Consider the following 16486-nt stretch of genomic DNA (forward strand, 5'->3'; position numbering starts at 1 on the left):
GTTCTCCTTGACAAAACCATTGTGTTGTTTAGTAGGTGGCACATTTAAAACAGGTAATTCTGTCTCATCTATTTTATCTACTGTTTTTTAAATCCATGCATCACATTGTATTTCTAGAGCATTTTTAGTCTGTAGTGTTTTCAGAGATGTTTAAACAGCGCCCCCTGCAGCACAAATCGTGGAACAGCCAAAAACAAGTGTGTTAGAGTGAGGTTATGAAGTTAATTTTTATCTTTTAGCTCAGCTTACTTTTTGGCATTTTATTATTTACTATTGTTTTCCAGCTATTTGATATTATCCCTGACATTCCGTGTTTCAAAGATAAACTACCACCAGAGTAGTCAGCAGGTCAGGAAATGCTTAATTTTTTTGCTTTATATGTTTCGAAGCATTTTCTTTATTTGCCTTAATCAGTTTCCACTTTTCACGCATAATTCAAGTTAAAATTCAGCTGAAACATTGTCAGTTAATGCAAAGATGATTAGAAGTATTTCTTTGTGTTTCAAAATTTCCAGTCTTTCGCTCCACAGTGAGCTACAGTACATACACACTCATACACGTACATATAAAATACACATTTGTAAATTGGTTTAAGTGTCATTCAGCTGGAAGGAGCCATGTTGGGCAGAGAGAGAAGTGCATCATGGGGAATTGACCTTTGACCTGTAAGAATAGATGTACAAGGACATGTTACACTTTCTCAATAATGCAAATATTATAGGCATCACTTGTTGTAAATGTGACTTCTAAGAAAGATGGGACTTCCTGATCTGATCAGATCTAGATGGGGCTTGTATAACAGGATAAGGACTGACTGGACAAATATCAGGGTGCTTCAGGTTCACACTGGTGCGTTACCTCAGGGCAGGGCTAGGGCACAGAGCAGCATGGGCCATTCAGGTTAGCTTGAGAGGGCCTCGAAGTCTGAGTCTGAAACAGGAAGCAGGAAGTGTAAGACAAAGTAAATTTAGTCCTAATAATGTAGCACAATAATGTGTTTTCATCACATTCTGAATGTAAAAAATAATGCTTTATTTCTTTGATATCACAGTGAGATCTATTTACAGCACATTACTTGACAATGGCAGCCATTAAAAGGTGACATCTGATGAACAAATTCCAAATTCAGAGATCAGCAGAAAGTTTTCTGCTTGATAACAACCTGTGAGATCATATAACATTCTGTGGCCATTTAAAATGTGTGATGCTTGGTGCAGGATGGTTCTTCACTTAGCAGCCTGCACAAACAGGCCTGTATGTCTACATGGCTGTTTTTGTTTTGATAGGATCTAGATGATCACACACACTGATCAGAGAACAATGTGCTGTTAGCAAGCTGGCTAGAGGAGACAAGAGGAACGGGCTGAAGATTCACAAATGAGCAGAGCGATAAGGTGAACAGATAGCGTGTAATGAGGGAAGTTCTGTCTCTTTAAAATTACATTATATGCACTCTCATTTCATTCTATTTAAAATGGCTGATCTACATCTGTTGTGTTTTAGAGATCCAGAGAGGCAGACCCGGAAACGGGCAAGCACTGCTGTTCATTACATTTTTCCTATCAATATCACTAATGTATCACTATTTATTGTAGTTGCAAATGTAACACTACTATAGCATGAACTCTGTGGCAGTGGAAATGCATAACTGTTTCTGCCATAATCTGAAAAAAAAAATCAAATATCCCAACTCCTCTTCTGCTCAGTCTTTATTTGTTATTTACCTTTTAACAGTCTGAAAATAAAAATAACAAAAAACACATGGCAGTTCAATGTAGTACAAATAACACAGGCAGATTTATGAAACCATTTGCCTCTTTCTCATTGCCTCTCCACCCTCAATGACAGTTTGAAGAGATGATGAACAGCTCAGATTCAGATTATTTGAACTGATTTAAACTGATGGTATGTTCCCACAGCTGTACTTATTTCCCGGTGATGATAATTATTCTTTAAAGTGAAAGCAAATCTCATGCAATGCAAAACAATTCAAGCACTCATGAAAAAGATATGACAATCAAATAACAAACGCATTGTGCTCTATGAGCAGTGTGAAAGCAGGGCAGAGAAAGAGGGCACTGCCTGTAAGACAGCACTTATTAAGACAGACATGTCCTTGAACAGCAGCAGAAAATATTTTTTAACATATTACTTAGTAATTATTTTTTAACACTGTTGTGTTTTGGCACCAGCAGGGCTTTTTGTTACTTTCAGCCTTATTTCACAGACACAGCAACAATCACATTAAAACAGTTATTAGTATTCTACAATAAATGTATGCATGTGTGTGTGTGTGTGTATGTGTGTGTGTGTGTGTGTGTGTGTGTGTGTGTGTGTGTGTTTTGTAGTGTAGCTCAGAGGTTGAGTTAGCCTGATCAATAGTCATTTCATTTCATTAAACACTTTCATTTAAGTTTGGGATTCGTTCACTTCTTCTTCATCCACAAAACACGTCTACACCTCGGTCAGACGAGTCCGATAGTTTTCCAGCAGCAGTCACAGTCAGTGCTTTGTTTTTCTTCACACTTCTGTGAACAGGCAGCTGTACCTAAAGCCATTCACTACATTGTTAATATGACGTGTTTTGCTCTGAAGCAATGGTGGGGACGTATATGCCAACGAACATGTACGCTGTTATGATTGTAATAAGACAAAAAAAATCCATCCCAGCAGTAGATGAATGTAAACTGCAAAACGTCATGTTTTGCTGACTGTAAACTTGCAAACTGCAGATGTAACATCGCAATTTGATATGAAAACAGAGACGATTGAGATTTATTCTCAAAGCGACATATGTCCTTCATTTTCCCAGATTTTTAATACTTATCATTAGTATTAATGCAATCTCATTTCAGGCAAAAACCTGAAAAACGCTGTGTCATAATATTAAAAGTTGCTCCACGACCATTACTGCAGCTGCCCAGTCACATTTTTGCGTTGTCAAAGCTTTTTGACTATGCACATAGGAGAAGTTAGCTTTTAACAAGGGTTAGCATTGTGAAAGGGTATATTTTAACTTTAACCATGATCTTTTCTTAATTCTAACCAAGTAGTTTTGTTGCCCAAACCAAAACACACTGTGACAGGAAACTGAAAATAAACTGAAAATTAGTGAATTAAGTATAAAAACAATATAACAATATAAGTTCCACACAGGACATGAACGCCCAGTCTCTCGGTTGTTGCTTTTTGTTCTGTTGCAATGATGGTCTTGCAGCAACATTTTGTATGTTGTTGTAGGAATGACACCAACACAGCAATATCAGCTAAAACAGAGTGCAATAGTCTGTATATTGTTGCACATTAGGATTAAGTGTTCTGCCAAGGGACACTTGATCAACAGATGTTGATAGAAGGAAAATGTAGTTGTATGTATTTCTCCTACCACGACAGTTAAAACGAGTTCAAAGCGCAACAAACCTAGCATTGATTTGGTGATGAAGCTCCGTATTTTAAAACATTCGCAACAATGCAGTTAAATTTGATCACCCTCACCTGACATCACTCCCAATCACTAATGTACAGCTTTACCATTTTCCTCTAGTGGAGAAAAGGTGGGCTGGAAAGCTGGTGTTGTAAGGAAAGGACCATCCAAAACCACACAAAAACCTATTCAACTTGTTGATTAAAATATCTTTGCTTTGCTTAAAATACATTTGTTTTTCTGCCTTGGCACGTTTGCAGTGGCAATATAAGCAAAGTAAACACATAGCAAAGTTGTCCAAACAGGCAAAGGCACCAAAAGGATCAAAATAGAAAAGACTTACGTAATGATTATTAGTAACTGTGGTTTACAATCAGTCTCAGCGCTGTATACATTTTACACTGTGCTTTGCTTCCAAAGTTCAAAAAGTGCTGCCTCCCACCAATCTACAATCTGAACAATTACAGTAATGATAGTTTAGCAAAAGTGCATCCAAGCTGCATGAGCTCTTTACTATTTCAACTTAGAAACAGTGTAAGAGCTGGGCTACGAGTCTAAACAACGGTGCATGGAGTGTATTTACAATGTACTTGTATGTACAAAGCGTGTGAACGTGTGCTTCAACTACTTTTTGCTGTACATATTTCAGATGTTATCAATTGACCAGTAAACAGGGGTCTTTCTTTGATTCAACTAGTTTGTATGTCGTGATGAAAATCACCAGGGAAAGTTCTGTGACCTACTTTAGGTTTTGATCTATTGTTTGTGACACGGTTCTGATACATTCCCTTTGACTGAGAGTCGGAGTGAGAAAATTCTATGGCAGGGTCTCAACTGACCCAAACAAACACAGAGAAACATGCTCACGCACAACACTCTTCCCTTATGGGATATAAATCACTACCAGCTAAATCCTGCTTAATCCCCCTCCTCTTTTCAGTCTGTTAATATTTGGCAAATTTCTATACATTCAGAAACAATCCTTCGTAATGATTCACACCATTTGAACTTCTAGTTGCATTGGCAAATTATGTGAAAATACACCACAGTCCGTGTCAAAGTTGACTCATTGGGTCTTTTAGAGGTGTTAACATGCAAGCCTTGTGATTAGTTGAGGCACTGTCTCAAATTAAGAGTCTGGCAATCACCTTACATTAGAGTCTGGCTGTAGGCACAAAACTGAGGTAAGTGTAAAAAATAAGGCATCCCAAATACACACACACACACACACACACACACACACTGCATTAGCACACAATACACCCGCACTTCTTTTTCTTTTTCACACTGACATCATTATTTTTTATGGCAGGTTCAACCTCTTCTTCACTGCTTACTGGCGTAGTGCTGGAAGTTGTGGTTGACTCAGGAGAGAAGCCTGGCTGCTTGGTTCCCTTTCCCTCCTTTTCCCACCTACCTCCAGGCCTTGAGCTCATTTTAAACTGCCACTCTTCGTCTTTCTCCCCTGCAACAATCATTTCACTACCAGCCACATTCAAACCTCCTTTATGGCCACCAGCTTTGTCACTCATGGCTCTGCCCCCACCCCCAGCACCTGATATGAAGTCGGTAGCAGCTGCTCTCTGCTGGGCTTCCATTTCTGACAGGCTGCATGCCAAAGCCATCTGCAGGTCTTCGTCTTCTTCTTCATCCTCACTGCCTGCTGCGACCCCGTAGTTGTAGAAGGGGGCGGAGCTAAATGACCGATGTGTGGCTGCAGAGTGAGTGCTGGAGCGAGATCTGTCAGACTCGGCAGGTGATCTGTTTTGGATATGTGGTTTCTGAGGTGAGTGACAAGGCCGTCCTTCTCGTCGGCTCAGCTCCAGCGCGAGGGCCATTTCATCCTCCACACCTGGGAACAATACACACAACAACACAGGTGTGTATGTGCACAAGCAACATGAAAAAACATGCAGAGATAACTAAGAGGAACAACAAGATCTACATTCTGTATGGCTGTCACCACACCACAATTTTAACTTTAAGTAAATATCATATATCTCATAGAAAATATGACAAAAAATATTAAATACGTTTATTCACCATTTTTTCCAGTCACCATGTGGTGTGTGTGTGATCTTACCATTGATTAGGACACTCTTTAACACCCCATCCTCCTCAATTTCTATTCTTTCCTGCCCATTCTCCTTTATTCTGTAGACGAGACAAATACACAGATAAAAGGCAATATTAAAATGCGTCCATCATTGCTTTTTTTGGCGGAGTGTGGGTGTGTGTGTGTGTGTGTGTATGTGTCCCTGTTTGTTATTTTGTCTTATCAAACGTAAATATACACTTGTAAACGTCACCCTGAATAAAAACTTAAATGAATTCATTAAATGTAAACAGTAATATGAGATCCACCAGTGTAGGTTTATAGAAAACAGCACTAACCTACAAGGGATATGATGATAGCTCTACAGCCATACTTTAGAGTTCTAAAAAAAATAACAGAAAGCAAAATATAACCCTAGAAAATGGAAAAAAAACTCAAATATCGACCTGCATTCAAATTGGAAACTACAGTAACCTGCTAAGCCGCAAACCAGTGTCAACCTAGTTTCACTGAGGTTTGGAAGTGGTGGAAAATGACAGGTTTCAAATCATTTTCTGTTAATATTTCACATTTGTGCCTAGGTGCATTGCTCTATCCAGCAAGCCACAACAATGTGTCAGACGGGATAAAATGTCACATAATATTCGAAAATAATGTATTTCGCAGTTTGGCTAACTTTTAGAAGGACAATATTACGTACTTCTTGGTGGTGGTGCGTTTGCCATTTATGATGCGAGTGGAGGTAGAAACTGATTTGAAGTTGCTTATCCCTCCGCCCATGCTGTCCATCCCACCCAGACCACCCAGGGAAGAGGAGAAGGAAGTAAATTCAACTGAAGAAGGACAGATGATCAGGAGAGGACAAGAGAAGAGATTGATTAATCTTTTAAGGTGTCATGACAGAAATTCAGTCAGTGCAAAAATAATAGCACTCAGAAGGTGTGCCAAAGAAAGTGTGAATTTAAGTTGGTAGAAATGCAAATATTGAGAGGTGTCTCAACATTTGAAAATACAGAGGAAATAATGAGATGAGTATTTTGTCTACAAAATCCGTAACCCATCGTTCAAAGTTAACCTAAAGTTAACCCAACCAGATCTGGTTTAGGCACCAAAACCACTTGGTTAGCTTTGGGAAAGGATCATGATCATCATAGGTACTTTACTATGACAAATGTGATGTAAATGAAGTATATTATGTTAATTTTAAAAAGTCAGTGTTGACTTTCAGTTTCACACAGTACACGAACAGCAGTGTACCACCTTTCTCCATATGCAGACTTTCTTGCTATTTATACTGCGTCACCTGACGGTATCCTTTTCTCCCATCATAATTTCTACTGTCACTAGAGACAGTAAACATAAATATGGGTGGCAATAACCTACTAGCACAGATGACGTACACAACCATTTTTCTGGTGAGGACAGGCTAGTTCCCTCATATTTCAGTGCTTATGTTGTGCAAATTGCCAAAACTCCAAAACTAGGCCAGTGTTTTAAACATTGCGCAGGATATTATAGTCACCATGCAAACTTCCTCGTGAAGTATGTAACTATTTACCTCCGGCTGAAGGAAAAGAAAAGAACCGACTGGGGCCGAGGCGAGAAGACGAACCTCCAAAGGATGAGAAGTCATCTGGATGAGAGAAAGTGAAAGAGACCCTTATAATTCATTAAATACTGTAAGATTAGGTAAGATGAAATATTACTGTCATTTTTTAATTAACTAAGAAGTTAGACTTTAGTCAAGCAAAGAGATCATCTGGTTTGACGTCTTATGTGTAATTATTGCTCCACAGGTAAAAGATTAAAAAGGATGTTTTCCTAACGTGGGATAAGCAGACTCCCAAAGTCATTAACAGGTGGCCAGAGGGGATATATAAAAATAAGAATTTAAACTGATAAAAATAAAAAAATGATTTAAAGCTATAATGAAAGTAATTGATAATCAAAGTAACTGACTATGGCAGGGCTGCCCAAAGTGGCCACATGAGGTAAAAATGCTCTTTAAATGTGCTGGGTCCCTAATTATTAATTTTGGGCACACCTGATAGTATTCATTTACCACCACACATAATGAAATAAAAAAATCTTATTTACATTAGAGGAATGTAAATAAGATTTTTTTATTGCATTCATATAAATTCTAAATCAATTCTCACCTAAAAAACAGTTACACATAGAACAATGGAAAAAATCATAAACATGCTAACATAACATGCACATTTTGTATGACTTACCAAAGAAGCTAGCGAAGGGATCCTGGCCGCCAAAAAACTCTCTGAACACCTCATCTGGGCTGCGGAATGTAAAGGTGAATCCTGGGAAATCTGATGAAAAGTCTGAGCTGGAGGAACCTGTAAAATTAAGTCATCAGGGTCAGGTGGGTGTTGAGCAACCAAGGAAGAGAAAGAGTAGATGGAGGAAAACATATTAGGGGCCGGAACGGGGGAAAGATGAGTAAAGTGGCACAGGGAAGTAGGAGGGAGGATTATAGGAGGGATGTTATAAAGGTAAAATGATAATGAGAAAAAGGTGTATGGGAAGAGGATAAGAAAAACACACAATCCTAAAAATTTTACTGAAGTCACCACCATTCATGATTTCAACCTATCTCTATAATGGATGCAACAATATCTCAATATCTCATTGCAGCCGGTTTTTATTTACCTGTGTGTCGTGTTCTGTCATTTCCATATGAGTCATATGCGTCACGCTTACTCTCTGTAGCAGAAGATCAGAGTGCAATTTAGTGATGGAATAAGAACCCACAGACACCAAAGCATGTCTCTCTCTTTTTCCTCATACAAACACCCAATATACGTTAATTAAATTACATTAAAAATGTAACGAATATGTTAGATTTCAGGGTTCTATGAATGAAGTTCCACTCTAAGCAGCCTGTCATACTCACACAAAAATGTAAATTCATGACTCACACCATCAATACAGATAAACTGCCAGTCATCTCACACACACAAAAACACACACACACACACACACACACACACTGCATGAGAGACATTGTTCTGACTTACTGTCGGACAGGACTTCATAGGCCTCAGACAGTTCTTTGAACTTTCTCTCTGCTTCCTCCTTGTTGTCTGGATTTTTGTCTGGATGCCATTTCAGTGCCAGTTTCCTGTACCTGCACACACAACAAAAACACTGACTCACTCACACAATTGAATATGTATATAGATAAAAACACGCGACAACAACAACAGCAGCAACAACAATCACTATGGAGAGCCTTGAAAAAATAAGACTGTATTTTTCATACCAGTGGTTCTCAAACTTATATTTATGGGTTTAGTTACAATGTATAATGAGATATTGCATTTTTGGTGTTTTTGTTTGAAATCAAATTCAGATGTGGTCTAAAGTTCACAAAATCTAGACACATAAAAATAAGAAACTTCTCATTTTGTTGAGGCGGCCTCAAAATTTTCGAGGTTTTATGTAATGTGGCAATGTTAAGTAAGAAGTTCAAATATACTTTTATGTACTGTGTTTTATATTCAGGTGAATAATTGCTGTATTGTTTATGAATTAAAGAGCCCTAACAGTAGAGATACTCACGCCTTCTTGATGTCGTCCTGTGAGGCTGTTTTGGACACTCCCAGAATGTTATAGTAATCCACCATGTTGCTTCCTGTCACTCCTCACCACAAAACCCCTGAAAGGAAAATATAACTTTCCTGTTGAGAATATATCCTACTCTGAGTGAAGACACATTTCTGCATTCTGCTAATAAAAAACATGGAAAACCTTGGTATCTATGGCATTTCCTAAAATCCTAAAAAGGAGAAGAAACTGCTCTGTGCATATTATTTATTTAATTTACAAACAAGCGGTCAAATACAAGAGGGGCTGTCTAAGGAGTGCCTAAAGAAGGCAAAGTAGAATGTAAGCATAGTTGTTTATCATTCTGTACACCTATGTGCTGACAAATACACATTATAGAAACATGTCATTACCTATTTTGGAATTAAAAGGATCTATAAACCAACAGATCACCCATACAAGCATTTTCACTTATTTTGCCTATTTAGACCATTTCTCAGGACTCTATGGGCATGTATAGACAAAACTTTACAGATATCTCCTATCCTGTTAGTATTGCTACATCTGTTAGGTCGGGACACTATTTGGACATGTTGTTTGATGACATCACATAATTCCCAGCATGCTCTGCCTAGTCTTAACCTGAGCAGAGAGCTAATCTGTCAGAGTAATTGAAAACACCTGCGTAGTGAGTGTTAATTTGTGTCTATGTGACAATATTTATTTCATCTCCTTTTCATTTCAAAGTAAACAAAATTCACTTCAACAATTCTTGTCACTCAGTTCAAAGGCACAAATAAAATACATTTAATACGCCAAAAAAGTGAGTTTATTTCCATTTCATAATCCATCAAATTATATTGACTTTGCTATAATAAAGACCATGCTGCCTGAAATTAATGAGTTATCTGAAACAGTGCTATTTAAGACTGTTCATTACTTGTACTGTTGTCAGATTTAATTAAAGTCGTACTCTTAAGTTCAGCCAACATGTGATTGGCATTGACAAGAGTTGCTCTTTATAGCTTCATTCTTACACCAGAAAAACAGTTTTAGGAATGAGTCATCATGCATCACACAAGCAACTGCTCAATGCCATATTGATTTAGACTAGTATCATCACTGTAATCTAAGTCTTACATCCATGGCCACAACTTAAAAACAATTAGTGTGATGAAAATGTTTTATGTTTTGAGCATTTCAGCTCATACATGACACATGCTGTGGACTATACTTATAAGACAACCACTGTTTATTTAACTTTTTTCAGGAATTCATGATTGCAATTTAAGAAATGGTTTTAATTTTAATAAGTAGAAGTTAATTTGTCAAAGTTATACTACACACAGTTAAAATAATAGATCAGTTAATTTGACTGATTTGCTGAGACTTTAAGGTATAGCAGCTGTTCTGTGGGGTACAACTATCTTTAAAGGTGACACACAAGAAATTAAGAAATTAGCTATAGAGGGATGTGCATATATTATGTATGTCCTGTGTGTATGTTAAGGTTAAAACTTTTTTTATATATATCTTTTAACGTGTTTAAAATGACATGTTCATGCTTATGGAATAAGTATTGAAACGTGCACTGACCAAGTGTGCCCTTCAAATGATAACACCTCAGTCCAGTCAGTGGCTCCATTATAGCCACAGAGTCAGCATGCTAACCACCATACCAATCCCGTTAACCGTTAGTGGACTAATACAGCTTCAGGGCTGAGGGGGGACTTCCAAACCGAGGTAAAATAACTAAACTTAACTTTCTCTGCCCCCTCGGGAACAGCCATGCGCTCACACAAGTATTATTACTATGTTATTTCTAGCGTCATGGCATCTGACAACTGCTGCTGACATGACAGGCCTACACAAACTTACATACACGGGCACTCGTAGGCACAGGTGCTGTCTATATTAAAGTCCGCACAGTTAACAGCAATGGCACCATTAACATTACTTGCCATTTCGGTTGAGACAATAGTTCCTATTATGGTCAAGTTGGACATCTGTAATAAACTGCGGCAGCTAGGCTACCTGGTCTACTGACTGTTAGCTACAACTTGTAACGACTAGCTAAAGCTATGGACCTACCGAGTCTTTCAGCCTAATGAGTGAGCGGTTTAGCCGTCTGTCCACCAGTCTGGAGCGACAATGAATTAGTTATGATAGCGGTGCCTCTGGAATGCTCTCCCCCGCCACTTCGTGACAGCCGCACGGACAGCCTCCACCTTCTTCAGTCTTTCTCTCCACCGCCCTGACACAAATATTCCCGAATAAAACAGTCAGCCGCTAACGCTACGCCTCTGCGGTCCAAATCAACGGCCCTCACCGCAAAAACAAGCCGACAACCAGCGCCGACGGCCCCGTGCGCGGGTCTGAGCTGCACGCGCTACGTCAGTTTCAGCTGAGCGAAGAAAATAGCGCGTCTAGAACATGCGAGCGTTTGGAAACGTCACGAGAGGAGCCCTGCCTCAACGGCTGCCTGTTGCTGTGCGATAACGTGCTTTAACCTAACAGACCAGCAGCTTCTCACGGTTGTCAAGGATACCGACTGTGACCAGCCACTCAGGTTAGACATATAAAGCAAATTATCGCATCTGTTTAAGTAATCATTATCTTATTAATGAGTTTCTCGCTTTTCACTTCATACTTTTAGTAGTTTTTAAGACATGACTCATTGTTGTACACTGGAGTATCCAATAAGAATGAATAGTTAAAATAGGCTAACCTCCACAAGTTAAAGCCTTATTTCTTCTACCCAATGTCTTTACCACATTTATCATTATAAGTAATAATCCAGTTATATCATATACAGGCCTATAATAATATAATTCAGCCAGGGGCGATTTTGCTTAATAATGAGTACTTTACTTATGTACTTTAAGTACTTTTTTTACTGATAATACCTTTGTATTTAATATTTTGAATACATGACTGTGACTTGTAGTGGAGTATTTTTACATGTTATATGCACCACTTATAACTACAGAGAAGTGTGTCCACAGAGGAGCAGAATATTGCACAGTCATCGCTATAGAGGACAGTTAGCCCTTTGTAAAGTCATGGTAAAATGAGAGCACAGTACTTATATTTTGTAGACCAGAGAAACTTAGCTTAACATGAAGTAGGCTTTTAGTTGGCTGTGTGACTCATCTGGTCAGGATCACATGATGAGCATGTAATCCCATAGTTATTTGGACCGGTCATGTTTAACATGACTAAATCACTTTAGGTGCAGGTCTGCGGACGAAACTGAACTCACACAACCTTGCTTGGTGGTCACATTGCTCCCATCTAGTGGCTGAGGGAAGCAACTGCAGGTGCAAGGCCGGCCCAGCCCATTATGCTCTTTGTGGCTAATCATCAACATGGCAGGAAACTGGCAAAGGCAGAGAAACTAGAATATCCCTTGTAAATGAATGGTAGCTGCATGTAAAAACAATCTGAAATGCAGCAAAACGTTGCTGGTAAAATCCCCTGTATGAGTAGCAGATGTAGAAATTGTTATCTATGTTTACTTCAATTAAATATTTCTTTGGGCACTGATAATGATTTGATTTTGCCCAAATAGTTTATCTGTGTATTTCTGGAGACAGTTTGTTATACCAGTTTTCTCCGCTGTAATCTGTCACAATTGTAAATGTTAAGGCACATCAGTCTAAAACCACCCCAGATGACTCAGCATAAAGGCTGATCAGTCTTTTGGGCCAGGAAGGTGTTTGACTATTGTTGTTGTAATTTACAGTATGATATTTACTTAATGAGCTGTCAAGATATGCTGTAAGAGTTAAGGAAGGATCACAAATCATTTGAAAGGTTCGTGAGAACTTTTTATTGATAACACTGATATATCACCACCACAGGTTATCTGAATGTTGTTGGGAATGTGTTACGTTCATGATAACTATTGGAATGGGTGATGGTAAAGCCTGGATGATGTTTGGCCCCTTCAATATTCCTCTCCCTCTTCATCCTCCTCTCCCATGCTGTCAGTGCCAACCTCTTCATAATCCTTCTCCAGGGCAGCCATATCTTCTCTGGCCTCAGAGAACTCTCCCTCCTCCATACCCTCTCCAACATACCAGTGGACAAAGGCTCTCTTGGCATACATGAGGTCAAACTTGTGGTCCAGACGGGCCCAGGCCTCAGCGATGGCTGTGGTGTTGCTCAGCATGCACACAGCCCTCTGCACCTTGGCCAGGTCTCCTCCAGGAACCACTGTTGGAGGCTGGTAGTTGATGCCCACCTTGAAGCCTGTGGGGCACCAGTCCACAAACTGGATGGTGCGTTTGGTTTTGATGGCTGCAATGGCAGAGTTGACATCTTTGGGCACCACATCGCCACGATACAGCAGACAGCAGGCCATGTATTTACCATGACGAGGATCACACTTCACCATCTGATTGGCTGGCTCAAAGCAAGCGTTGGTGATGTCAGCGACAGAGAGCTGCTCATGGTAGGCTTTCTCAGCTGAGATGACTGGAGCGTAGGTGGCCAGAGGGAAGTGGATACGAGGGTAGGGCACCAAGTTGGTCTGGAACTCTGTCAGGTCAACGTTCAGGGCTCCATCGAAGCGAAGAGAGGCTGTGATTGAAGACACAATCTGACCAATCAGCCTGTTCAGGTTGGTGTATGTCGGCCTCTCGATATCGAGGTTCCTGCGGCAGATGTCATAAATGGCCTCATTGTCTACCATGAAGGCACAGTCAGAGTGCTCCAGGGTGGTGTGGGTGGTCAGGATGGAGTTGTACGGCTCCACCACTGCTGTGGAGACTTGGGGGGCTGGGTAGACAGCAAATTCAAGTTTTGATTTCTTTCCATAATCAACAGAGAGTCTCTCCATCAGCAGGGAGGTGAAACCAGAGCCAGTGCCTCCACCAAAGGAGTGGAAGATGAGGAATCCCTGCAGGCCCGTGCACTGATCAGCCTGAAAGGAAATTTTACTTTGATTATTTAAAATCCCATATTAGCTGCACAATCTCAAAAAGTGTGAAATCAATTTTCAATCAATTTTGTTGATTTCTTCTACAACTGGATTCCCTTTTCTTTTTTTTTTTTATCTTGGAAACAGCTACTATTTCTTTTTGGAACTTTTTGGAAGTCTTGTTTAACCAAAAGACAAGCCTGCCCAGCAAACTAACTAAACTCTCACCAGCTTACGAGTCCTGTCCAGAACCAGATCAATGATTTCCTTGCCGATGGTGTAGTGTCCACGGGCGTAATTGTTGGCAGCATCCTCCTTTCCTGTAATCAGCTGCTCGGGGTGGAACAGCTGCCGGTAAGTTCCTGTACGCACCTCATCTATGAAAGGAACAATTACAAACAAGAGTAAGAGCTAATTTTAATGTGTACGAATGTTTTAAACATTATACTTTCTCAGATACTGTAATTACATATTATAAAGTATTTCAGCTGTCATACTTTGTTCAAAATTGAAGGATACAGTATCATCAGCGTACATACATTATACCTTATATTCCATAGGTTAGGAGATGTGAAGTCAAATCTTAGCTTGGTTCATGGGTTTTAGGTTTGTTTATTATTCATTTGAACTACATAAAATTAAACAAGTGCTATGAAAGTGTATTACACACTGTTTCCACATTACTGACCGATGACAGTGGGTTCCAGGTCGACAAAGATGGCTCTGGGAACGTGCTTTCCTGCCCCAGTCTCACTGAAGAAGGTGTTGAAGGAGTCATCTCCTCCTCCAATGGTCTTGTCACTGGGCATCTGTCCGTCTGGCTGGATCCCATGTTCCAGACAGTACAGCTCCCAGCATGCATTGCCCATCTGGGCTCCGGCTTGGCCGACATGCATAGAAATACACTCACGCTGAGGAGAAGAGGGGAGAGAGGTTAGCTTAATTAGGCTGCCAACTAATATGTTATCAGTCACACTTACTTTTCAAATGAAAGTATTACTATTTTTGCTTTATTGCCTGACCCAACTCTAACTGCTTACAAATAACTCCCAGCAGTATTGACTAGTACAGGCACTTTTACAGTGTGCGTCATTGTATGTCAGCTCTGTAGTATGTTCATTGGACTGGTTTCGGATTATTTGTTCGAAAAAAATCAGTGAAAATAGAACGTCGATTGTTTTTCATTAGTGCTCTATGGCACCCATGTTATTTCTTTAAACGCCATGTCTGATGACAATATTTGGTATGATGTCGGCGCTCAGTTCAGATGGGAAAGAAGAAACTTTGACTGCTGAATACAGTGTGCCAAACTTTCGGCTGCTCAAAGTGTATACGAGCAAGCCAGAGTTTAAATGAAAGCAGCCATTAGACTGACCAGAGTCAGCACTATGGGTTATTACAGCAGAATGCAGGAAATGTGGTCAGAAAAAAAGGCTTAAGATGAAATGCAGTTTTGAATGACTCCACCTCAAGCTTCTGCTTAAGAACCAGTTTTATGGAGTTTCCCCCAAAAAAGGTGCAGTATACCAACTAAGGCATTGTAAGGCAGACAGGAAGGCCATGCCTCAGTAAGAGGGGAAAACCTTCCCCCGCTTCTCCATCCTGTATCTCCTCCCTTTCCTCATCTCCTCCCCCTTTGTCTCTCTCCTCCCCCATCCTGTCCAGCTGCATAGTGCTGTGTAACAGTCAGGGATGGCTCCCTCTCCCTCTCCCTCTCTCTCTCTCCACATCTCCCTCAAACCAAAAACTCCCAACAGCTGCAAAATGGCTGCCAACTAACTCATGCAGCCTAGGCCAGACCACTCCTCTTTTCCTCTGTTCTTTCTATCCATCCCCCACTGCCACGATTACCCCGATCACTTCTTCTTTGTCAAGATTACTGTAATTTCTCAGCAAACATAATTAACACTTAAGTTTTTTTCTCCTTTAGTTACATATTTTTCCTGCTTTGTGCCTATTTGTAGTACGTCAGACAAGTATGAAAATGACAAAGCAGCCTAACTCATAAAGTGTCTGTCATCTGACCTAGTTTGTCTGAGAGTACAGAAAGGACTTATGGAGCCTTGTAGTCATATGTAACTGTGCCAGTGTGTTCCTCTCCCTCAATTCTCAACAGCCGTGCCCTAAAAAGTTTCATTACATAAATTCAGATCTAAACTCCTGTCTCCTAATAGGATAAAGCTCCTTTTGTATCAGTAACCTTCAACTCCACAGCAGAAGCCTTATGAGCATTAAAGAGGAGCATTTCCAATGCTGACAAACAGAGACAAAGGGAGGCTGAAAGGAAGAGGGAGTTGAAATTTCAAGGCTACGTCACCAGTCGAGCAGTTACTCACCATTTTGCCTGCTTGTCCTTTCGGCTGACGTTGAGGATTCAGACTCAAGGCAGAAGTGCGGAAGAGAGGGAGAGTCAGGGCTTATATAGGCAAGGATGTGGAGGGGGCCGGCTGGAGAGCACAGCGAGCAGCTGCATAGCCCATTGGCGGGAGGGGAGAGCAGTTTGAAAAAAAAAGAGGGA

General features: G+C 40.1%; 2 protein-coding genes across 3 annotated transcripts; both read right to left on the reverse strand.

Annotated features, from left to right (window-relative positions):
- Window positions 1-398: 398 nt before the first annotated feature.
- On the reverse strand, window positions 399-11442 carry dnajb2 (DnaJ heat shock protein family (Hsp40) member B2). Of its 2 annotated transcripts, XM_041950477.1 has the most exons (11): window positions 11136-11442; window positions 9060-9156; window positions 8516-8625; window positions 8148-8201; window positions 7718-7834; window positions 7039-7113; window positions 6181-6313; window positions 5508-5578; window positions 4980-5276; window positions 859-930; window positions 399-663 (listed from the first exon to the last, which is right to left on the reverse strand). In XM_041950477.1, exons 2-10 carry the CDS (start codon window positions 9122-9124, stop codon window positions 902-904), a joined length of 951 nt encoding a protein of 316 aa, XP_041806411.1. In that variant the 5' UTR covers window positions 9125-9156; window positions 11136-11442; the 3' UTR covers window positions 399-663; window positions 859-901. The 2 variants fall into 2 exon arrangements, with proteins under 2 accessions (XP_041806411.1, XP_041806410.1); XM_041950476.1 differs by lacking the exons at window positions 399-663; window positions 859-930 and having other exon boundaries at window positions 1699-5276.
- Window positions 11443-12857: 1415 nt separating this feature from the next.
- Window positions 12858-16424, reverse strand: LOC121616365 (tubulin alpha chain). Its single transcript, XM_041951103.1, has 4 exons — window positions 16305-16424; window positions 14657-14879; window positions 14197-14345; window positions 12858-13971 (listed from the first exon to the last, which is right to left on the reverse strand). The coding sequence occupies exons 1-4, from the start codon at window positions 16305-16307 to the stop codon at window positions 12994-12996; spliced, it is 1353 nt and encodes a 450-aa protein (XP_041807037.1). The 5' UTR covers window positions 16308-16424; the 3' UTR covers window positions 12858-12993.
- Between the last annotated feature and the right edge of the window lie 62 nt (window positions 16425-16486).

The sequence above is a fragment of the Chelmon rostratus genome, chromosome 13 (assembly GCF_017976325.1).
Source record: "Chelmon rostratus isolate fCheRos1 chromosome 13, fCheRos1.pri, whole genome shotgun sequence".
Taxonomy (NCBI): Eukaryota; Metazoa; Chordata; class Actinopteri; order Chaetodontiformes; family Chaetodontidae; genus Chelmon; species Chelmon rostratus.

Coding starts and splice junctions, on each gene's coding strand:
- LOC121616365 (XM_041951103.1), bottom strand. Junction 14,346..14,656: donor CCTGGAACCCACTGTCATCG/GTCAGTAATGTG, acceptor TTCCTTTCATAG/ATGAGGTGCGTACAGGAACT. Junction 13,972..14,196: donor TGGACAGGACTCGTAAGCTG/GTGAGAGTTTAG, acceptor ATTTCCTTTCAG/GCTGATCAGTGCACGGGCCT.
- dnajb2 (XM_041950476.1), bottom strand. CDS start 9,124: ATGGTGGATTACTATAACATTCTGGGAGTGTCCAAAACAGCCTCACAG. Junction 8,626..9,059: donor CAGGACGACATCAAGAAGGC/GTGAGTATCTCT, acceptor TTGTGTGTGCAG/GTACAGGAAACTGGCACTGA. Junction 7,835..8,147: donor TGACAGAACACGACACACAG/GTAAATAAAAAC, acceptor TTAATTTTACAG/GTTCCTCCAGCTCAGACTTT.